Source organism: Carassius gibelio, chromosome A25 (assembly GCF_023724105.1).
Source record: "Carassius gibelio isolate Cgi1373 ecotype wild population from Czech Republic chromosome A25, carGib1.2-hapl.c, whole genome shotgun sequence".
In the NCBI taxonomy this organism is placed as follows: domain Eukaryota; kingdom Metazoa; phylum Chordata; class Actinopteri; order Cypriniformes; family Cyprinidae; genus Carassius; species Carassius gibelio.
Window position 1 is genome coordinate 6,218,683 of NC_068395.1, and position 21,720 is coordinate 6,240,402.

The window sequence follows — 21,720 nt, forward strand, 5'->3', positions numbered from 1 at the left end:
AAACCAGGGATCAGGTGACTTCTTCAGCAGGAAGTTTATCTCGCATCAAATTACATTAGCTGCTGGCCTGTAGTCTGAGGCAAAAAAACTGCTGCTATAAATAAACACGTTTTAAATAATTCTGAGTAATAAAGAAAGAAAATCAAACATGATAACACACGAAAAAGTAAATGTCAAATCACTAGGTTTGATCTGATTGGCTGACTTCAAGTTCACAATTTTTGAGAGTCTGGGTGCACTTTTAACTCATTGGTCTGAAACCAAAGTTGTTTACTAGCCTATATACTGAGCTACAAATGTACTTTTAAGAAAAACGTATTCAGAGATATTCTGAGTTTTGCTTGTTTTAACTTAATATTTAGAGCAACTTGCTTTCCTAATGTTAATTGTGCTAACATTTCCTCAACAGCATGCTTGTCTGTTATGATGACATCCCTGATTTCAGAATTCCCTGCCTCAAATTGTGTAAAAAAATAAACTGTGGACGGTTGCATGATTTGCATGTCTTTTGGATGATCTCTTCCTGCCTTTGCAGGTGGTACCTAGACAGAATAAGCTTTCAGGCAAACCACAACATATGTCAATAAACACACGTCTGGTCACACAAGACTAACGACTGACCACTTAAAAAAATTCCAGAAAACAGTATTCTAAATGCAGTTGTCAGTTTAATAACCTTGGTATTTGATAGTGCAGCTATACTCCAGGAAAGGTGTGGAGATGAATCACCATCAGTCAGATTAGTGTTTCTCTCAACCCTTCTGTTTGATCTGGATGTAGTATCAGTGAGTCATCTTGTAAGAATGTTGTCACCAGACTAAAAGTATGTTTGGACAGCTTCTGTCAGATAATGTTTTATCCAATTCCATCCTCACAATAAAATAAAATAGCAATCTCCTCTATGTTGCTTGACACCAACAACCCCTTATTTTCACAAAATGGCTTTTCTTGTTACCTTTAAATGAATAGCTCACCCCCAACAGTTCAGCCGCATATTATTCTAAAGCTGTATGATTATAATTTTTTTGGTGTAACAAAAAAATATATTTTGAAAAATGTTTTTGGACACCATTTACTTTCATTGTGTGGACCTCAAAAGTTCTTCTCTTGTGTTTGCGGAAAATTTGACATACAGGGTTGGAATGACAAGAAGGTGAATAAAGTGTGGGAGTTATAATTTTTGAATGAACTATCGCTTTAAGTGACCTTTTGGGGTTTGTTTACACAACCTTACTTCCATTCATCAGTGTAATTGCTGGATGTGGTTTAAGTTAACCAAATTGACCCAGGGTTCCTTTCACCTCGAAGTATAACCATTGGGAGCAGCCCAAGTCATTTAATCAAGTTTTGGAACATGCAGGTCATGATGTGGCTGGTAATGTCTCTAAACCTCATTTTAATTTCAAGGATATGTATTTGAAGTCCTGTGAGATCTATGCTTCACATATATTCTCTCAGGCCTCAATCTGGTGAGAGATTCATTAATGTCAGAGTCTTGCATGGAGAGCTGTTGGTCAAGGTCAGGGCCACTGAGGGCAGAAGTAACCACATGAAGCCCGGACATAAATAATGAGTCTCTCTGTTTAACTCTGAAACTGAGAAGAGGGTTAAAAAAAGAAACTAAACACAGGTGCACAATGACCTGTGGAGGTAGACTGGACCGATGTGGACAGCGCAGTCCAAGAGGTCTTGGAGAAATCGCATCATCCCATGAGCCAAGAGTGGATACATGAACCCATGGTGCTATTGAGACACCTCCCACAGCGCTAGTCATTATTTACAGAATTTCTTTGCCAAAGAAGAAAAAAAAAGTATACTTGGAGTGACGTAAAGAGGGGAAGACTATTCCCGTCAAAAAAAATTAGGCACACATTTCAACCCCCAAATTAATGGACAACAACCAGGAACATAAATCTAAATAAAAATCATTTATTTTCATTAATATAGTAATCAATCTACCTAGAGCAAAGAAATAAAGGTCCACCATGCCACTTTATTACTACAGTATGTGGAGGCTGCGCCAAGGTCTGAATACTGAACAGACGTACACACAGACCAATAAGGAGAGAGGGAGCGGGGTTCATTCTGGTCTTCATTCTCCATGCCTAGTTTAAGGTGGGAGGGGCCAGTGTACTTGGGGGTGGAGTCGAGGAAGGGAACGCTTTGAAATCTTCAAGCTAGAGGAACAGACCTGTTATAGAGGGGCAGACCAACCTTGACAGACACAGGAAAGCGGAAATGTCTGTGTCGGTGTGAGTGTATGCGAGTGTGCATGTGTGTGTGTCTGAGAGACGAGGTGTAACAGGTGCTGCTTAGATCCAACTTTCACTGTACACTTGAAGAGGTTTCAGACACGAGGGATAAAAAAATTGAGGTAACAAACGCCATCCTTTTCTGGTTCCTGAAAAACAATACCAAGAAAGGAATTTCAGACAATTAAATGCTATACAAAGAATAAAAACAGAACTGCCTTTATATTGTAATTGGTGATTAATCATTTTTAAAGATGCACAGATATTAAAATTCTGGTCAATACCAATATTTATATATATAAAAAATTATACAAAAAAAAGAAGTACAATGAATATTTAGGCATCACACCACTATAATACAGCAGAGTAGTTTTAGATAACTAAAATGACAAAAAATAATTTTTGGTAATTGAAAAGAAAAAAGCTTAAGTAAAATAAATTAAAATTGTTTTAGATTTAAAATTAGACAATTTTTAATTAGACACTAAAAGTCAGTAGAAATACTAAAATGAAAACTAAGTATTAAAAATGACAAGCGTTTAATAAAATGACTAAACAAACCAAAAATGATGACTGAAAATATACAAATAAAAGCTTATTTAAAATGAATACTACCATAGTAGTACTTAGTGTTTTTAAAGAAACTTTGGTAATCTATATGCATAAATAATCATGTACCATTAAATAACAGATAAATAAATACACACACACACACTTCTAAATTCTTGATACCTGCTCTCATCGGGGTGTGTTGGTTCCGCTTGACACTATGGTGCCATCTGTATTAGTGTGAGACTGCTCCTTCATCACTGGATCTAAAGACAAATTATGTATGATTCTAGAATTTGAGTCAATTAGTTGTGTGTACACAAGCTGTCAGCAGTGAGGTAACGGACTCACAGAAATAAGGGTGCTCCATGGCCTCGGTGGCGGTCAGTCTCTGCTGATGGTCATAGCGTAGCAGCTTGTCAAGAAGGTCCAGAGCCTCTGGGCTCACCAAATGCTGGTTCTCCGTCTGCACAAACTGTTCCCAGCGCTTCCGCGTCTGCCTGCGGGATACGGCAGGAGTTTCACTAACTGGTTACAAACTTATGTCACAATTAGTATTAAAACAATTGATACTTTGTATCAGTGTTAATTCAGTATCATTAATATCCTATTATGTTTTTATTTGGTTCTGGTGTTTTTGTCATTTTCATTAGTTGTTTTTTTTTATACATTTTTTTATTTCAGTTTTAGTTATTTTATAACATCAAGTGGAAAAATTAGAAATGTTGCCTGGGTAAATAGCTTAAAAAAAAAATAATAATAATTATATATATATATATATATATATATATATATATATATATATATATATAAAATAATAATAATAATAATAAATATATATATATTGACTATAATAACACTGCTTTGTATTTTAATATCCACGTACTTAAAACTTAAGTTTGGCCAGTTATCATTTACGATACATAAACATTTACTTAACTAAAGGAATTACCTCAAATAATAAATCAATATACTGACATAACAAATAATTGGTATTTTATTTGTGAATATAATATAACACAGCATACCATAATACATATGCTTTCTATTCATGTCTTGTGTTTCTTATTACTGTTTATTTAAGAAAAAATCCATTTCAATTTCTGAAATGCCTCTATGACATCCTCTGCTGGTACTCACTGGCCAAGCAGGTCTTTAAATCGTGGATCCAGTTCAATGTGGTATTTGCGCAGGTAGCCGAACAACTCATCTGTTCCAAGAACTTTTGCAATCCGCACTAACTGGAGAACAAGGAAATCAAATCATGGTCACATGCTTCAGATAAAGATTTTAGCTTGTTGCGTTAAATGCATAGTATGCATTTTAAATATACTTCTAAAACTGAATGATCTATTCCTGATGTATATAAATGTCACTCACCTGATCGTAGTTGTCCTGGCCATGAAAGAAGGGCTCTTTCTGAAAGATCATACTGGCCAGCATGCAGCCGAGACTCCACATGTCCAGACTGTAATCATACATCTGTTCGCACACAAAAACAATCGTTAACATTTATTAAGCATCGGTCTAATATCAAACATACTACGTTTAAGGCGGTTTAAGCAAATGATGTTCAAAACACCATCATTGTTTATTTCATGCAAGTCAGGCGGTTACTGACAGCTTTTTATATCTGTCTTTCATGTGACAACAGTGTCAGGAATACTTATGATCTGAAGAGAAGGAAATAAGTTCAAAGACTTTCGATATAAACAATGACATTGCGCAACTCCTCAAAAGACCGAGATTAGTGATGCAGAAATATTTTAGCCACTTAAACTGAACTAAAACTGGATGAACAAGTTACTGATGAAAAATCTGAGGAATTTTATGTTACATAAGAGAAAGTGTTTGTTGTCGTCATAAAATAGAGGACTCTTTTTTTTAATCATTCTGCGTGATTCATGAAGAGCATTTTACCTGATAGTCCACCAACAGTTCTGGACCCTTGAAATAGCGTGAAGCCACTCTGACGTTGTACTCTTGTGCGGGGTGATAGAACTCAGCGAGACCCCAGTCTATCAATCTCAGCTGCATCAGACACACAAAAAACATGATGCTGCAAATCAACATCTGAAAAACACTTCGTTACTCAAAAGAAAGTGGTACCCTGATGCCCTCTGCTGGTGTACCAACCCAATAACTACATGAGAGAGGGAACATTACAGTCATTCTTTCTCTGAAAGGCTCTCCGATTTGTATTCTGAAGGTCTTAAATGCAATTCAAGATGAAGAATTAATAACAGCATCATTACCTTCCTTAACTGGTGGTCGATCATAACATTGTGGGGTTTGACATCACGGTGCATGATCCCCATACTGTGGCAGTAGTCCAGAGCCTGCTCGGGTTTAAACAAAACAAGACAAGACCTTAGCAATGCATACAAGTCTCCAAAACAAGCCAGTGAAGCACACACTTGTGAGCTTACCTTTAGTAGTTCATACATGTAAAAACGTATATCGTAATCTGTTAACTTTTGATACAGCTCCTGAAGAGGAAGGAAACAAAAACTATTACATTTGAAGAATTAATGCAACTTAAAAGCATTAAATGCTACTTACATTATTAATCTAATAATATGCACTAAATTATTCATTACCTGAAATAGACAGATTGGTAGAAAGGCAGATATACAGACAGAAGATAGATGGATGGATAGATATATGGATAGATAGAAAGACGGACGGACGACAGACAGATTTAAAGAGAGACAGACAGATAAATAGACAACATTAAATAGAATATACCTTAAAATCTGTGTTATTGATGCATTCAAAGACAAGCGCAGGCGTTCGAGACTGCAGAATGATTGGGAAGGAATCGCAAAAAACAGAGAGAAAAAGAGATGCACAATCAGAAAACAGGAAATCCTTCAATCAACAATATTAAGCATTAACAGACACAATCAAGCAGTCATTGTGATGGGAATCAGGAATAAAACAGGAGCACAAGGACTACAAAAGGATCATGGCCGACTGCAACTCATTATTCAGATGTGAAATCTAATTTGCTGTTTAAATAATCATCACTACGCTTCTCAGTAATTTTCATATGATCTCATTTGTGTCCATATAATCCTTTGAAATCACTCTATTACCGGCTGCTTATGTTTGTACGCTAAATCTGTGACATTTCCAATCTGATTTTTTTTAAATGTAATTTCACTGACAAGTTTGATACATAAAAACTTCTTACAACTAATTCCGGCCTAAACACAAATCCGCATCTGTAAGCTATAAAAAGCAATTGGTCTCAAATGCTGTCCACCCACGATCTTCAGAAAAGGAAAAATCTAAGTCCTCCTGGGACAAACTGTGTGCCCTGATTGGACAAGTATCATCAACAGAAGAGGAGAGAGATGGACAATGTACCACGGGGTCCTTTACTGTGTCCATTAACTGAATGATGTTGGTTCCTCCTCGTAAGTTCTCCAGGATCTTGATCTCTCTCTTGATCTTCTTTTTCTTGACAGGCTATAATTTAGAAATCAAATATGTAACAATATAAACACCTAATCAACAGTAAACAACAGAAAAAAAAACTTGATAAACACATTTTTGTCTGTGGTAAATGTTGAAATAGGAATTTCAAAAGGCTTGTCTTTTTGTATGAAATCAGCCAATAGCCTGTAGTTTACTTCAAAAACATAGTTTGCTATTGCTAGTAAGATTATTAGAGGGGAGGGAAATTCTCATTCTAGAAGGTCACACTGAATAGAAAAACTCACCTTGAGGATTTTGACCACCACCTTCTCATTATTGTTGATGCTGATGGCCTCGAAGACCTCGCTGTATTTGCCCCTCCCGAGCTTCCGTACCAGCTGGTAATCCTCCTGGTTACTGCAGGTGGTACACAGAATCACATGCCAGTCAGATCGAGAATCTAGACCAGAAAGCAACATCTCCAACCCAGCACACAGACACCAGGCATCTGCGAGCAACAAGAGGCTGAAACACATTCAACCATCTGTGAAAATGACCAAGCCCATCATTCCCCCTGTCAGCCGAGGGCTGACTGACATCTCTACCAAGGGACTGAGCCAAATTGGACATTTTCAGCATTGGCCTCCTGTCTGGAAGCGCTCTTAACTATAGCAATGAGGCAAATTACACTATTCTTACAGAGCTTTGTACATGCAGAATCACATTTTAATCTGAATCAAAACGGCTTAAAGCAGTAAGCTACAATAAATAAATACATTACGATGTAAAATAAAATACAAAACTTTGGCTCCATCCAACGGTCCTATTTTAGTATTGTTTATTCAAACACGCCCCCACATGTCTACATCACTATGTGGAAATATTTGCATATTGCTGCCCAAATGTTCACACAAAGAAAGTAAGCATGCTTTCAGTACCCACAGTTAGTGCTGAAGCAGACATGTCAGGGAGATGCTATGTGTATCTATTCTAGGAGAAAGCAAAAGCACTTTATTTGGCCTTCTGAAAGTAGATACATTTAGGAATCTTTAAGATTACTTACAACAGAACAGCAACGCATTTTATGGATGACTGTTTCGTGAATTTAGGAGAGGAGGTAATTCTGACTTTGCTAAGATAATCTGGTGCTTGTGAATCAGCTACTGGAAGTACGTTTTGTTGTGAGTTTAAGTATTTGCTATTGAATGTTTAAATGCAGAGTTTTACGTGTCGTGTGTGTTTGTGTGTATGAGAGCGAGAGAGATACAGGGTCACACAGTGGAGTTAGCGGTCTTAACCGTCTGTGGCTTGTGTACTGCAAACACAGAGCTTCATCCGTGTTTGTCACATGATTCTGTTCCCCTTTCAGGCTTGAACTGATGGTAAAACTAAGGACATTATTAACTATCTTTACAATTATTTTGAAAGATGAAGCTCGCGATTTTAGAAAGGGGCGTTACATTTCCGAGGAGTGCTTGCGGTGTTCATCCAATAACAATGCATTGGGTCAGCTGCCCAATCAGAGCAGACTGTGCTTGTCAGAAGGAGGGCCTTTGTAGAAAACGAGGCGGGGCACCGAGGACTTACAATAATTTACAGTATTTTAAAAATAATGTGTTTTTTGAACAGTAAAGAATGTCAACATATTCTGTTACACCAAATACACAAAATAATGATCTTTTAAAAAAGCATCATATAACCCCTATAATTTTTAGTAATTTTGCAATTAGTTTTATTTCTTAAGTCTTAATTGATTTTTATTTCAGTTTTAGTTACATTAGTACTTCATCTTATTTAAAAGCATCATTTCTCATTTTTGGGACAGTTTAATCTAATATTTATATTTTATTTCAAATGTATTTCAAGTAACAAAAACAAATTGTAATATTAGTAATTTCTGTTTCTGGCACATCGCATCGAACATCAATGTCGTGGAACCTGACAGTAAATAATGACTTAATTTTGAATCACCACACAAAAATGTAAGTTATATAAATAAATAACTTCACTAAACTGATATCAAGCAATAGTTGCCAAATTTATGGTGCTTTCCTGGTGTTTTTTTTTTTTTTTTTTTTTGACAATCAATATGATCAGTTTTACTGTATGGAAAAGAGCTGTGTGAAAATTGCTAAACAAATTCTCATTTTGAGTAATACAGAAAACAGAAAATAAAAAACGACAGCATATTCATTGTCACCTACTACAATATATGTGCACTGTTTAAAATGAAAGCACATTAACTACTCCAGGGGAATCTAACCATTAAAACCACTAAATGCTGTATTTGTGCACTGGTTTAGAATGGTAATTACTGGCGCACTCGAGGGAAGCAGCGCATTTGCATAAAATCTGTGGATGCTGTGGCCAGTCACACACTCCTCTCTCTAACACAGCATCTGTACATCCGATCATGTCATCCTCTCATCATCAGCTCTCACACAGGGGCTGCTCGATCACGCAGATTGATGACTTACCCAGCACAATCGATAGCGAGCCTACAAATGTGAAGAACCACTGCGCAAAGAAAAACAGTAGGCACATGCACAAAATCACACACGAAACGCGCCTTGGTGTGCAGTTTACTAGGTTTTGAGACACAAATCAGGCGATGATGCACTTGGACTTTTTATATCTTTAAATCTCTCACCTCCAGGTGGGCACATGGGCCTCGTAGTCCCAGTATTCCCTGCTCTTCAAAGTGTTGGCATCGGCATACACCCGAGATTTACTACCGGCCACCGGGCCGGGCATGGCGGGCAACGGGGCTCAGGGTGTAGGAGAAACCCGATCGCCAAATCCAATTTAAAACACACAAACACGCGGAGGACCACTGATCGGAAGTACGCCAACCCGGGAGAGGTCTGACGGTGTCCGGTTCGGGTGTGTGATGTCTAATATCTGGAGACCCGAGCGTGAAAATGAACGGTGGATAGTCTGTGAAATGCTCTGGAAGTGCTAATGTCGCATGCAGAGCTAAGATGGTCTAATTTAGATCTGTATGTGAAAAGTCATTTGGTTTAAAAATAGACTTTGAGTCTTAGGCGGGGGGGTTTGTTTTAATCTAATTATTGTGGGTTAAACCCCCCCACCACCCCAAAGGGGCCTAAAATTCCTAGATCCGAAGCATAGAGATCCCAGAAGAAAAGCCAGGATGTGTTTCCTCGCAGTCTTCAGTCTGTAACAATGGATGTTGGAAAATACAGTCCACCGTAACTGAGTAGAATATAACTAACCAGTCTCTAAGCTTCAGGATATTGATTGACTGGTGAGAGTGTGTGTGTGTGTGTGTGTGAGAGAGAGAGAGAGGCGGTGGACTACAGATCGATGTTGTGCTCGACCCCCGTGGAAAAACCGTGTCACCGTGACGTCGCTTGCGTAAAGTCGATATGCAATAATCGCAAAACTCGTTTATAATCCCGTGCAGCGTTCCGCTTGTGGTCGAGGTTCGGGTTTTCCGGACAAATCCCCCCCGTGCTGCAGAAGGAAAAAACGGACTGCAACGGTTCGACCCGGAAGCGCAAGATAGCTTAGCGTTGAAACTGACGGAAGTACGAGTTGTCATGGCCACTGGGCATGTCCGTCCGTTGCTAAGCGGCCATATATGAAAGACTTACGCTTCCTCTGATGACAGAGGAACAGATTGCATATCCACACAAAGACATATACATTTTGAGGAAATGTATGACTGCATTTTTCACTGTTCCTGTTTCACTCATTTCACTCAAAAGTATCATCACACTTGCGGTTTTGTGCAAGTTGTTTACGTTATCTTAATAAACGATGAACTCGGGGAAACAGTAACGGAATATGTAACGTTAAATCTAGCATGTAAATTTCCTCGTAAGATAAATGTTTACAATATTAAATAACAATACTGATGTTATTTATTAATTTACTGTCTTACTTAAATATCTTTCATAAACAAATGTCTGGTATAATATGTCCCTAAATAGAAAATATGTTTTTGTTTTTCATAGAGTATCACACTAATAAATGCATGTGTTTATTATTTTAACATAAATCATTTAATGGCAAAGAAAAGGCACGAAACCATGGCATTGTTTACCTTCACAACCATGGCAGAAACGACAGAGGACGGTCGAATCGACACGGATAAAAAACAACTTGTTGAACTCTTGGAGGACTTGAAGTAAAGCATAACATCTTTTTCTCTCTCTCTCTCTCAAAATCTTATTCTCGCAGACATAATTTGCCAAAAGATAGCCTATAACCTACATATTATTCATTTTAATAATACTGTTTTGTGGTTGGCTGAAAACCAGACGGATTATAAACGTTTTAAGGGACCCTAAACGTATCATTTAGTATTCTGTCGACAAATATTGTTGTATAGGCCTATTAGAAATTATATTTAGCTACATTTGAATAACTAATTTTTGTTTCCCTCAATTTAAGACGCTCCAATGCAGCGCAACAAGCAGAAATCGATCTATCTGAGCGATATATTAATCGACTGGACCCACAAACTCATTTGGAGTCTTTTGAAACAGCATCACAGCTCGAAATGGCAACTGTACGTATTTTATAGTCGACATATGTTATACGCACTTTGAATATTTTATCTTTGTATTTAATGTTAAATGAATACGGTCATTACATAGGCTACACGTTAAAGTCGTGACGTCTTAATCGTCTCTTTCCACTCTTTTTAAGAGTGAAATATTGACTGTGTATGTACATCTTGTAATTTAAACGTTTTCAATGACATTTCAATAATACATTTCAATTACCTCATTCGTCTGTTCATCATCGTCAGTCATGACGTCATTCGTTCACTGTCCATCTTGTGATATCAGATTCCAGGAAGGAAAACCAAAGTACACACTCCAGAGAGACAACAGCTTCTGACACTGGAACAGAAATGTGATGTCACCCAAAGCGTGCATAAACAGATTACAGAAGATTTGAAGAAAGCAAAAGACCATTCAGAAAGAGAGCTGGATAATTACAAGGTCATTAGTCAAAAGACAGAGAACAAGCCCATGAGGCTATGACAAATTCATTTCATATGTTCAAGTTAATTGATTATACCCTCTTTAGGCAACTCTGGAAGAAGCTAATATCCACTTGGCAGAGGTTAAAAAAGAATGTTGCCAGTTTGATCGGGACATCGTTAAAGCACTGCGAGACAAAAAGGGTGTGACGATGAGTGCTGAGAAGGTCAGCAGATACATTGAGGATAAAGTAAGGGCAAAGGTAAAAGAAAACTTGAGATTGCCTGTTTATTCCGACAGGAATTGTGATTTAAAGTCACAATCAAGTTCCCACATTTTTTCAGGAGAACTTGATTGAGAAGTTGTATCAGAAGAACGCAGCACTCCTCTCATACAAGAAAAAACTACAAATCCAGTTGAAACAACAAGAGGAGATGGGTGAAGGGCTGACGGCTATGGACTTTGAGCAGCTCAAGTTTGGGAACATGAAATGTAGGAAGCAGCTGGATGAGCAAAACCTCAAACATATGGAACTCAAACTGCTTGCAGGGAAGACCTTGCATGTCTTGAATTCTGAGAAGGTGAGATGCTCAACCAACTATAAAGTGGTCTGCAAGCCTGACAAGTGGAGATATCAAATATGTGTTGAGCTACACACCACAGTAATAATAGGACAGATCTTGTTAAGGATCATTACTATAAGAAACCCTTGGCCTTGAGCGGTAAACCGAAAATTTTGGGCACAGTAAGTGTCTAGAGAATTGTTTCAATATCTCTGTCTTGCAGGAGAAGCTTCAGACCTTGGCACATGAGTCAGATGTGCTCAACGGTGACATTGCTTTACGAATGAAGATACTGGTTAAGATTGAGGAGGAAACTAAGCAAGCAGAAGAGGTCAGAAAAATTAAATTACTTATATGTTCTTCAATGTCCAAAATGATGGCAGTAAATGGCTTAATATTTACAATAAAAAAATTCTGGTAGTCTACTAGTTGGGGTAGTACTCCATAATATTGATTTTTTTTTTTCTTTTTTCTGATAGGAACAAAACAAAGCAGAGGCCCTGAACAGGAAGTTGAGGGGCCAGTTGGCCGATTTTCACATACCACATGTCCTACAATACATCAAGGTTAAGGAGTCTCATGGTCAGCTGCAGAAGAGTGTTAAAGAATGGGAACGCAAGGTGGAGATTGCAGAGGTGATTACATAAGGTTTTTCCCCCTAAGAATCAATCATATCATTGAGTCTCCGTTTTAATTACCCAATTATTCCAGATGGCTTTAAAAACACACACAAAATCCTGGGCCAAGCTTCGGATCGCTGCTGGAGCCAGACCAGTTCCTGCACAACATGCAGCAATAGATGCTGGATTGTATGGGTTCTGAAACAACTACAACTACTATGTCCTAAATAACATCAGTGCCCAAGATAATGTCAAAGATGCCCATACATTTAGCATCTTTTGCTAAATTTCATTGAAGCAAAAATGTCTTAACATAAACAATAAAAATGAACATACAAATGACACACAACAATGCAGTGTTAATGAAAAGGTTTATTAGTTAGTGCTGTGTATATTAAATGCTACATACAGATATATCAGCATGAATGTCACATCAACCACCACATTAAGTTTTCTTACTAGCTCATTCACAATCTACAGTTTGAAAAAAAGCTAAGGAGAAGTATGTGTAGTTGGAAGCGCACATACTTGGAACAGATTACGGGAACTAACACAGCAGGCATGCACGGGATGGAGAGGTCTCAAAACCATAGAGGAAGGCCATCAATCTTAACGTTCCCCTGTGGTCCTGACACGTCTGCCCAGAATATAGATATTTATACAGAGATTTTAAACAATATTAATAAAAAATAATAATAATATACAAAAAATGTCAAAACATAAAAAAAAACGGTTCAGATTTTTAATGCCTACAGTTTAAAAAAGCCCCTTGGTAATTAAAACAATGGATAAATAGATACAATAAATGGGAAACAGATTGGAGGCAAAGGGCTCTGCAGAGAAACTAGATGCCCCTGCTTAAGGCCAAAGTGTCACTACCACCTCTAACCTCACCGTACAGTACTAGGCGAAACCTAACTGCAAGAGAGAGATGCTCCTCAAGGGCCAATGGCCAACATGTAATACTGCATACGCAACAGAGCCGAGAATGTCATTTTGCCCCAAGTAAGATAATGCTAAATTGTGAAGTGGGTGGGAGGGAAACAAAGCAGGCAAATGAAAACTTTGACAGAAAACAGCTTTGTAGACCAATAAAAAAGTGGTAGCATTTTCTAACATTAAAACAAGGAGAGTACGTGATTCTAAAACCAAGGATTACTCTTGTATGAGTACCACTTACTCTCTAAATTAAACATGTATATACTACAATTGTAGAAGGTGTCAGTTTAAAAATCAGTTTCTCAAAAGAACGTACTGGTTATAGTTTGAGGAGTATGCAACAGACATTCACGAACAAAAACATCAGAGTGACGTACGTTTAAGTCAAGGCCTCAGAGGCCCAAAACAAACACCTTCCCTCCTGGATTCTGGGGGAAACCAAAAATCCATTTTGAAAGGCTCCGATCTTATGGTGTTTATATAAGAATAACAGAAAAATGAATCAGTCATGTTGCGAAAGGCAAATGACTGCAGGCAAGACAGTGTTGGCAGATTAGAGATAAAAACACATGGATAAATCTATACAGTAGAGGAAGAATGACATTTAGGCTACTATAATACACATCAAGTACATGAGTCCTGTATGGGGCAGTGGGTGGTCAGGGCATGGGGCAAAAGCCTTTATAAAATCAGACTCAACTTTCACACAGCCTTGAACACACCAATTACAATCCAAACTACATCTACAAAGAGGCTGAAATGAATTTTAAAAAGGCAAATCGGAAACAAAACGTAAGAATGTATGAATCAGAACTTCACGTGAAAAGCTACTTATAAAATTGTGGTGCAGTTTAAGAAAGACAATGCAATTTCTAATGACAGGACTGGTAAACAAGTTGCATACATACTAACTATGTACATACAGTAAAACAGGAAGCCTTTTGCATTTTTTTAGGCAATTTTCAGGACAGCCGTACTGATTCTCGTGGTAATATGAACTGTTTGTATACAAGATTGAAGTTTACATTTCTATATAGATTCTATATATTTACGTATAATATCCGTGAAATGTAGAGCATCTGAGTTCGTCATACTTCTGCTGGTTAACGATTTGTCCCATTTAAGGTGTGGTACAGTACAATGATGGTTTTTGGTAGATACCATTAGTTGCCACAAATAGGGGAACGTCAACATTGACATATACAGACAGTTTCATAACAGTTTATAGTTTATAACAGCACAACTTTGTCCCCCTTTTTGTTTTGTCTTTAGCTGCTGGGCGAACTAAATGCACACAGTAGGCACACGGAGGTACTCCAAATATGTGTACACTGGACCAAGGCTAGTGATCGGAGTAGTTATTACATGGAGGCCCACAGTAAGCACTATTTCAACCATACTAGGTACTAACAAAAGTGTATAGCTTTTTTAATATGAAGGATCAAGACCGAATAATTTTTTGAGTTGTGCTCTAAAGATCTGATGGGGGCATTTGTGAGCCATGTCGGGTCAAGGAACCACAATGCAGGGCAAATGCCACCCTACCGAACTAGGGTCACAGTGGTATCTTGGATAGAGTTTGAGATCTCCCGTTCGCTCCTTCCAGGATTCAATAACTTTTCGCTGATCGAATCCAATTTAAGTATGCCTCGATATCAAAAAGGGAATAACTATACTTGTTGATCATATGCATGTTTAGAACAAAATTAGGTACTATGAAGTCACCGGGCTTTGTAAGAAATCATTTGACTGGGGTAGAAATTGCTTATACTCTGCAAATGGTAACTGGGGGCACAAGTTACTGAATGAGAGAGGACACAGGGTACCCCCCACCTTCAGCTGTGTGCTGGACAGTATGTTCCTGAAGGGCTCCTAGATCAGCAAAACGCTCTCCACACCATACACATTTAAACTGGGCATCTCTCGCATGCACGCTTTGATGCTTGGCCAGGTGTTCGCGTTGCTTGAAGCCCTTGTCGCAACTGGCGCACTTGTAGGGCTTCTCTCCGGTGTGGACCCGTCTGTGCCGCTGCATCTCCGAGGAGTACTTGAAGCGCTTCTCACAGTCAGGACACTTCAAGGGCTTCTCACGGGAAGGGTCGCATCGGTGCTGCACGAACTCTGAGGAGGACAGGAAGCGTCGGTCGCACAGCGAGCATTTGAGAGGCTTCTCGGTGCAGTGGGAATTCTGATGCCGCTGTAGTGTGGTGGCCTTTTTGTAGGCCTTTCCGCACACGTCGCACTTGTAGGGCTTGTCTGGATTTGTGGGTGTTGAGGAGGGCTCACCACATTTGTGACGGAGCAGCTCACCGGATTGGCTGAAGCCCTTGCCGCATGAGGCGCACTTGAAAAGGTTATCCATGCCGTGTACGTGCTGGTGGTACAACAAGTGGGACGGCTGCAGGAAGCCCTTGTCACAAAGGTTGCATTTGAAGGGGCGGTCGGCGGAGGGCTTGTGCGTGCGTCGGTGGCGCACCAGGGCATACTGTTGTTTAAAGCTCATCTGGCAGTCTTCACAGTGGAATGGGCGTTCCTCCGAGTGAGTGCGTTCGTGCTGTCTCAAGTCGGACGGGCGCTTGAAGCCCTTCCCGCACGTGGCGCAGCGAAATGGGCGAGCACCTTGCGGCTGACACTGGTGGTGGAGCAGCTCGGAAGACTCTTTGAAGTGCAACTCGCAAAGGTTGCACTTGAACAGATGCTCACCCGAGTGGGCGTACATGTGACGGACTAGGTGGGAGCGGTGCTTGAAGCTCTTCTCGCACACTGCACACTTGAACGGCCGTTCTGAGCTGTGGGTACGCTGGTGGTGGGCAAGATGAGAGGACTGGCTAAAGCTCTTGTCGCATGTTTCACATTTAAAAGGCTTCTCACCCGTGTGGACGCGTTCATGACGGGTGAGCTCAGATAAGTGACGGAAGCCCTTGGAGCACACCGAACACTTGTAGGGCCTGTCAGGTTGTGAAGGCTCAAACGTAGGCTGGCCTGATGTCCCGACAGCTGCGCTGCCACTGGACGATGCTTCGTCATTAGATGGTTGCCCTGGAGTGCCCGTTGATGAAGTTGGTGTGGCATTTCCAGAACCCGGCCGATATGTTTTTTCACATATGGAACACTTCATGGGGTTGCCACTGTTATGGGCATTGTGATGCTGTGCTAAAGAAGTTAACAGGGAGAAGCCCATCTTGCACACCCCGCACACAAAGGGTTTCTGCTCCACCTGCACACACTGATGCTCCAACAGGTCAGTGGCTTGGTGAAAGATTTTCAGACACTGCGTGCACTGAAACGAACGGTCTTGGCTCACCATGCACTGGTGCTCATGGGGATTAGCCAGATGGGAGATGTCATGGCCACATGCACCACACTTGTGTCCCCCCTCATTCCCTACATGCAAAGAGGGCTGTTGCGTTTGTGCCGAATGCGGCTGCTGGTTGTGCTGCTGACTGTGATGTTGCTGTTGCTGGGATTGTTGTTGCTGCTGCTGCTGCTGTTGTTGTTGCAATGCTGTGTCTGGCTGGAGGACGATACCGTAGACAGTGCAGCCCAGTGTGTCCGCCCCTGGTGGGATGGTGTGCACCACTGGAGGCGGGGCAACAGCATGCTGCTGCCACGCCTCCGTCATCCGGGCTCGGCTGTACGGATTCAGCTTTGAGCCGTAGTTGAACCTCTTTCCTGACGAATTTATGGGCACGGAAATGCTGGACTGCCCACGGTGGGAAAGGTGGGGAGGCAGAGAGGAACTTATTTTGACAGCTCGTGAGAACTGCTAATGAAGAAAAAAAATTATATGTAATAATGTTTTTAGGAACACTTTGTGGCTTGATATAAACAGCCAACTGACATGGATGTGAGCATCAGCCAAAAGTGCAAAAGGAGCTTAACCTTCTTCATCACCTTGGTACAGCCCTATAAGAGAAAAACAAGAGAACTGAATGAAAAACGTGCAATGGAACACATCTTTAAGGGCATTCACACCTCAGGGCTCCACAACAAGGATGGCTTGTGAAACAGTATTGAGCCTGTTGATGGAACCATCACTTGCCACATCATACATTTGTTGATCGTGTACATGTCATTTTATGCCTTGCAATTTTAAACTAAATATTAAGATGAGTATTGTCATTGCATATTTTGCTGATTTAAATGTTACCAAGGTAACATTATCTAATTGGCTGACAAAGGGAGTCTTTACACGCCAAGTTTAGGCTGCTTTGTACCCGTTTCAAATACAGTGTAAAGATGCAATGGTGCATAAAAACCAGGCCTGCTCTGACCCATCTTATTCCCAAGTATAAAACTATATAGTTGTATTTGCTGTGTTAATGGATTAATGCCACCTCTGAGTAGCATTTTAATTAGTCTAAGACGATTAACTACCACTTTAGAAGCACTTATGTGACACCTTTAAAGTGTAAATTTGAGTTTTTGTTAAAACAGAAAAAAAAAAAATCTTGGAAACATTAATAAGACATAAAAATTGCAAATCGATCCTTTTTTATATATATATATATATATATATATATATATATATATATATATATATAAAAAAAAGATGATATGAAAAATTTACATCTTCTGGCATATAGAAAACATAGCTGAAATTAAAATGTGTCTGGCCAGTAAAGTAAAATATATATACATTTAAAAAAAAAAAAATACTGATCTGAATGGGACAGAATAAAAACTCTATTGTTTAACAATAAGACCCCTGACATTGACAAGAGCTAGCATCATTAAAATTGACCAGAAGACATAAAGAAAGCTGTCTATTTAAGCCACCATGAGTTTAAAAAGATATGGTGATCCTACTACATCAGCAAAGCAACTTGACGACCTTGGCAGTTTAACCACTGTTAATGTGAACAGCCTTAATCTTTACTGTAACAGCTGGTTTTGAGTCTTGGCTTGATGCTCTGTAAGCATCATCAAATGATCACCTGAATGTACATTTCAAATCATGTCATACTAACTTAGAATTTCAAGTGCTTACTTATATTCTACCTGAGCACCTAGTAAACTAAAAATCAGTAAACACAGTATCATATGCACCAGATGTTTTAAGACAATCCTTTTGTCTCCATCACCTCTTAAATAGACTGTGTACAAAAGGGGGTACACATGTCCCAAAGCATGCATGCATGGTTAAGACAATGTAATAACGCAACAATGTTGAAAGACGATCGATCGCCTCTTATTTGTTTACACACAATACATTCGCGCACACATATTCGCGTTTTTTCAGCAGAGCATAAAAGCCGGTGACAAAATTGTATCGTTAGGTAAGTTGGCACTAATAATAATGTCCTACACAGAACCATACTTATAAAACAGGCGGGTTTTCAAGACACATGGGGGGAAAAAACGTAAGCACACAGCTTTGCAATATGGCTAACAATTATTTGCAAGACGGCTAACATGCTAACTGCAGCTCTGCAACACAGACACCCTGCTACGTTTTGTTCACATATGCATACTAACGTTACCTTTTTCATAAGCGGGTTCCACGCATGTTCATTCTCGGGAATATAAGTTTAATAAAAAACAGCTTATGGTGTTTCTAAAGGCCGTGAATCCTCCCACCGATCCTCGGTTTAGGCTAGGCCGCACCCCCTGGTCAGTATCTACAATAACAGTTGAAAACCCTGCCAAGTCCCCGGATCTCTCCTGGATTACTCCGCGGAACACCGATAACAGCCTTTTGGGCGTTTGCAGCGCATTTAGGAAAGCCGATTTACGAGGAGAGCCCGAAACATGGTGTGTTTTATATCGGGCTTGGATCAGTGACCACCGAAACCCCCGACAGCCGCGCGGGAACCTGAATAACTCATACTTGACATCTTCACGAAACATACCGGAACTTCATTAATTTTATTCGAAACCGGCATTTAGATTTACATATTCACACTAAAAACGTCATTGTTACGCATTATATGTGTATATCGCTTTTTCAGGGCAAATTTACATTTTATTATAACACTTTGAGTAATTATTGTAGCAAACGACAGGATAATTGTTCATATGAAGCTTCACAAGAAAATCAACGTCAATATTTTGTTCGTGTGAACATTATATGTTAGTGTTTATGCTAGGATGCCAGATTAAGTTTGAGTATATGGGCTTCATGTCATTTTGACCCACTGTAATGTTTTATAAGGGCAGAATGCAAAAGAACCGGAACAATTTGAGTTGATCTTTGTTGTAGTGGGACGCTGTGATGAAGCACCGTTTGTTTTCTGGTGGAAGGAGCTCCGAATCATTTCCTGAATCGGTTCTTTCGAATGTTTAGTTTCAAAGAACCAATTTAAAACGTACCTACGCACCCATCCAATATCCTTGCTTTGAATAAACTCATGATTAGGAATAAAACGGACGTCTCCGCTAAAATGAAATAATGTTAAAAAATATATATTTCACTATTTCGTTTGTGTTATAGATTATGATATGAAACTACCAAGTCGCTCAAAACTGCTCGGGCCGCTTTAGATTTGTGAGTGAATCATTCTGACGGGATCTGTGAACCGGTTCAACTGAATCAGTGTAAAAGATCCGACTCAAGAATGATTCATTAATGAATCCTCTGGTTTGTTTTTAGCGGGGCGCTAAAATCGTGCAACTTTGCACGAAACAGTAATAACGAGTGTCATAACTGAGTTGGTGCTTTTCAAGAAAGGTTTTTTAATTCTCTGATGCAGTTTTTTAAAAAGTTTTTTTGTAAAGATGATTGTCAATTACAGTAGCAGCAGTTCTGAAGATGAAACTGAAAACACTTCAAAAGATGATTCCTCACCTTTAAGGAAAAGAGGAAAACTTGACACTGAAAACAGGTTTGGTGCGTTTGATCGTTTCTTGATTTAGTTTTAGTTTGATTTGCTTTTCCAATGGTCTAAGTTCCTCTTTTTACCTCAATAGCATCAGTGAACCTTTGGACCATGGATCTGTTAAAAGGAAAGCAGTCAAATCAGCCCACTCGGCACCTCGACTGCCTCTTCCTGACAGCGTGAAGGAGATGTTCAGAGAATCAGAAGAACAGTGGATTGATAAAAGTGAAGCACATGGAGGGCGACTGCGGTCCTTCCAGCATGAGCGGGGCAACTGGGCTACATGCGTGTTCTGTCCTTGTAAGCATTTTATTCAGGGTATTTAGATACTGTATTTTTTCTCAGAATGACCTTTAACCCTTTTTTAGATGATCCCGAGGAGGCCTTTTTGGAGCTACTTAATGAAATGATGGTGCTTGCGGTCTCTCACGGAATCCCCCTGACCCTGTCTGAAGAATTTCACCTCAGTCTCTCAAAGACAGTGGTTCTGCGCCATCACTGGATCCAACCATTTATTCAGTCCATTCGGACTGGACTGACACAGTTCAAGAAGTCAGTGCTATCTAATCAAAACCTCATTAGAGTTTTTCACACTGTGATTAACCCCAGGTTATTGTCATTTTGACCACCGCTTATAACCCCAGGAAGAGGAGCGCTTCACACTAGTAACTTAGAAGCATTAGTTTTTACCGGCAGCTATCTGAAAACTGAAGCAAGGTTTTAGAATAACCCAGGGTTGACTAATTTAAGTGTGAAAAGCCCTACTGTTTCATTATGCTGTATGTCAGTTGCTGGGTATCTAAGTCCGATTGTTTTCTCAGGTTTTTCTGCTTGGCCGATAAACTGAAGGTTTATTCTAATGCTGAAAAGACTAGGTATGTCATTACTCTAAATCTTAATGACCCAACTAGGATGTGTATTCATTTCTTCCTTTCAAATAATGGACATGCAGTGATTTAATGGCATCAAGTTGTTCATGCAGGACCTTCCTTGGTATGGAAATCTCCACTGGAAAAACTCCATTGCTTGAGCTCATCAAAATAGTGGATGAAACCATGACAGAATTTAACCTTAGCACCTTTTATAAGGTAAAAGCTGGCATTGATTTCATATTTGTGACTCAAATACAATAAAATTTAGACATCATCTAACACTCTTCCTGGTCTATTATAGGATCCTTCTTTCCATATAAGCCTTGCTTGGTGTGTGGGTGATCATGTGGAAGCACTGAAAAAGACATGTTTATCAGAATTGCAGGTAGGAACCCAAACACAGATCTGCACCACAAACTAAACAAGGACGAGGTCTGATTAAAGGCAGAGGTTGTGGAGATGGGCTGTTTTTTGTGTTGACATCTGAACTAATAACGTGCGTTTGTTTCCAGAGTCTCGTTGACGCTCATGAAGACGGGCCATTTTACATAAAGCTCAACTGCACGGAGCTTCGCTGCAAATCAGGAAATAAAGTCTTTCTTTTCCCCCTCCAGTGATCTTGAAACCCGGTTTATAAAATGTGAATTTTCAGGTTTGCTAACTTGTATTGCTGTCAACTTTTGTGTTTTAATATAATATAATAAAGATTTGTACTAAATACTAACT

At 39.4% G+C, this 21,720-nt stretch overlaps 4 protein-coding genes across 6 annotated transcripts; 2 read left to right on the top strand and 2 right to left on the bottom strand.

Moving 5' to 3' along the window:
• Positions 1-1,909: 1,909 nt before the first annotated feature.
• LOC127946835 (casein kinase II subunit alpha'-like) lies at positions 1,910-9,751 on the bottom strand. Of its 3 annotated transcripts, none has more exons than XM_052543633.1 (12): positions 8,875-9,751; positions 6,530-6,641; positions 6,174-6,275; positions 5,550-5,600; positions 5,231-5,290; positions 5,057-5,140; positions 4,722-4,832; positions 4,182-4,283; positions 3,942-4,042; positions 3,153-3,301; positions 2,985-3,067; positions 1,910-2,401 (listed from the first exon to the last, which is right to left on the bottom strand). In XM_052543633.1, exons 1-11 carry the CDS (start codon positions 8,976-8,978, stop codon positions 2,991-2,993), a joined length of 1,053 nt encoding a protein of 350 aa, XP_052399593.1. In that variant the 5' UTR covers positions 8,979-9,751; the 3' UTR covers positions 1,910-2,401; positions 2,985-2,990. The 3 variants fall into 3 exon arrangements, with proteins under 3 accessions (XP_052399593.1, XP_052399595.1, XP_052399596.1); XM_052543635.1 differs by having other exon boundaries at positions 2,968-3,067; positions 8,875-9,736; XM_052543636.1 differs by lacking the exon at positions 5,550-5,600 and having other exon boundaries at positions 8,875-9,736.
• A 165-nt stretch (positions 9,752-9,916) lies between these two features.
• On the top strand, positions 9,917-12,717 carry LOC127946834 (coiled-coil domain-containing protein 113). The gene is made up of 8 exons (XM_052543632.1): positions 9,917-10,377; positions 10,644-10,761; positions 11,045-11,200; positions 11,289-11,444; positions 11,527-11,763; positions 11,969-12,076; positions 12,225-12,380; positions 12,457-12,717. Exons 1-8 carry the CDS (start codon positions 10,256-10,258, stop codon positions 12,565-12,567), a joined length of 1,164 nt encoding a protein of 387 aa, XP_052399592.1. The 5' UTR covers positions 9,917-10,255; the 3' UTR covers positions 12,568-12,717.
• A 2-nt stretch (positions 12,718-12,719) lies between these two features.
• LOC127946832 (zinc finger protein 319-like) lies at positions 12,720-19,124 on the bottom strand. The gene is made up of 2 exons (XM_052543628.1): positions 18,788-19,124; positions 12,720-17,210 (listed from the first exon to the last, which is right to left on the bottom strand). Exon 2 carries the CDS (start codon positions 16,924-16,926, stop codon positions 15,103-15,105), a length of 1,824 nt encoding a protein of 607 aa, XP_052399588.1. The 5' UTR covers positions 16,927-17,210; positions 18,788-19,124; the 3' UTR covers positions 12,720-15,102.
• Positions 19,115-21,718, top strand: usb1 (U6 snRNA biogenesis 1). The gene is made up of 7 exons (XM_052543637.1): positions 19,115-20,128; positions 20,214-20,422; positions 20,491-20,674; positions 20,944-20,997; positions 21,105-21,210; positions 21,296-21,379; positions 21,507-21,718. Exons 1-7 carry the CDS (start codon positions 20,022-20,024, stop codon positions 21,609-21,611), a joined length of 849 nt encoding a protein of 282 aa, XP_052399597.1. The 5' UTR covers positions 19,115-20,021; the 3' UTR covers positions 21,612-21,718.
• Positions 21,719-21,720: the final 2 nt, after the last annotated feature.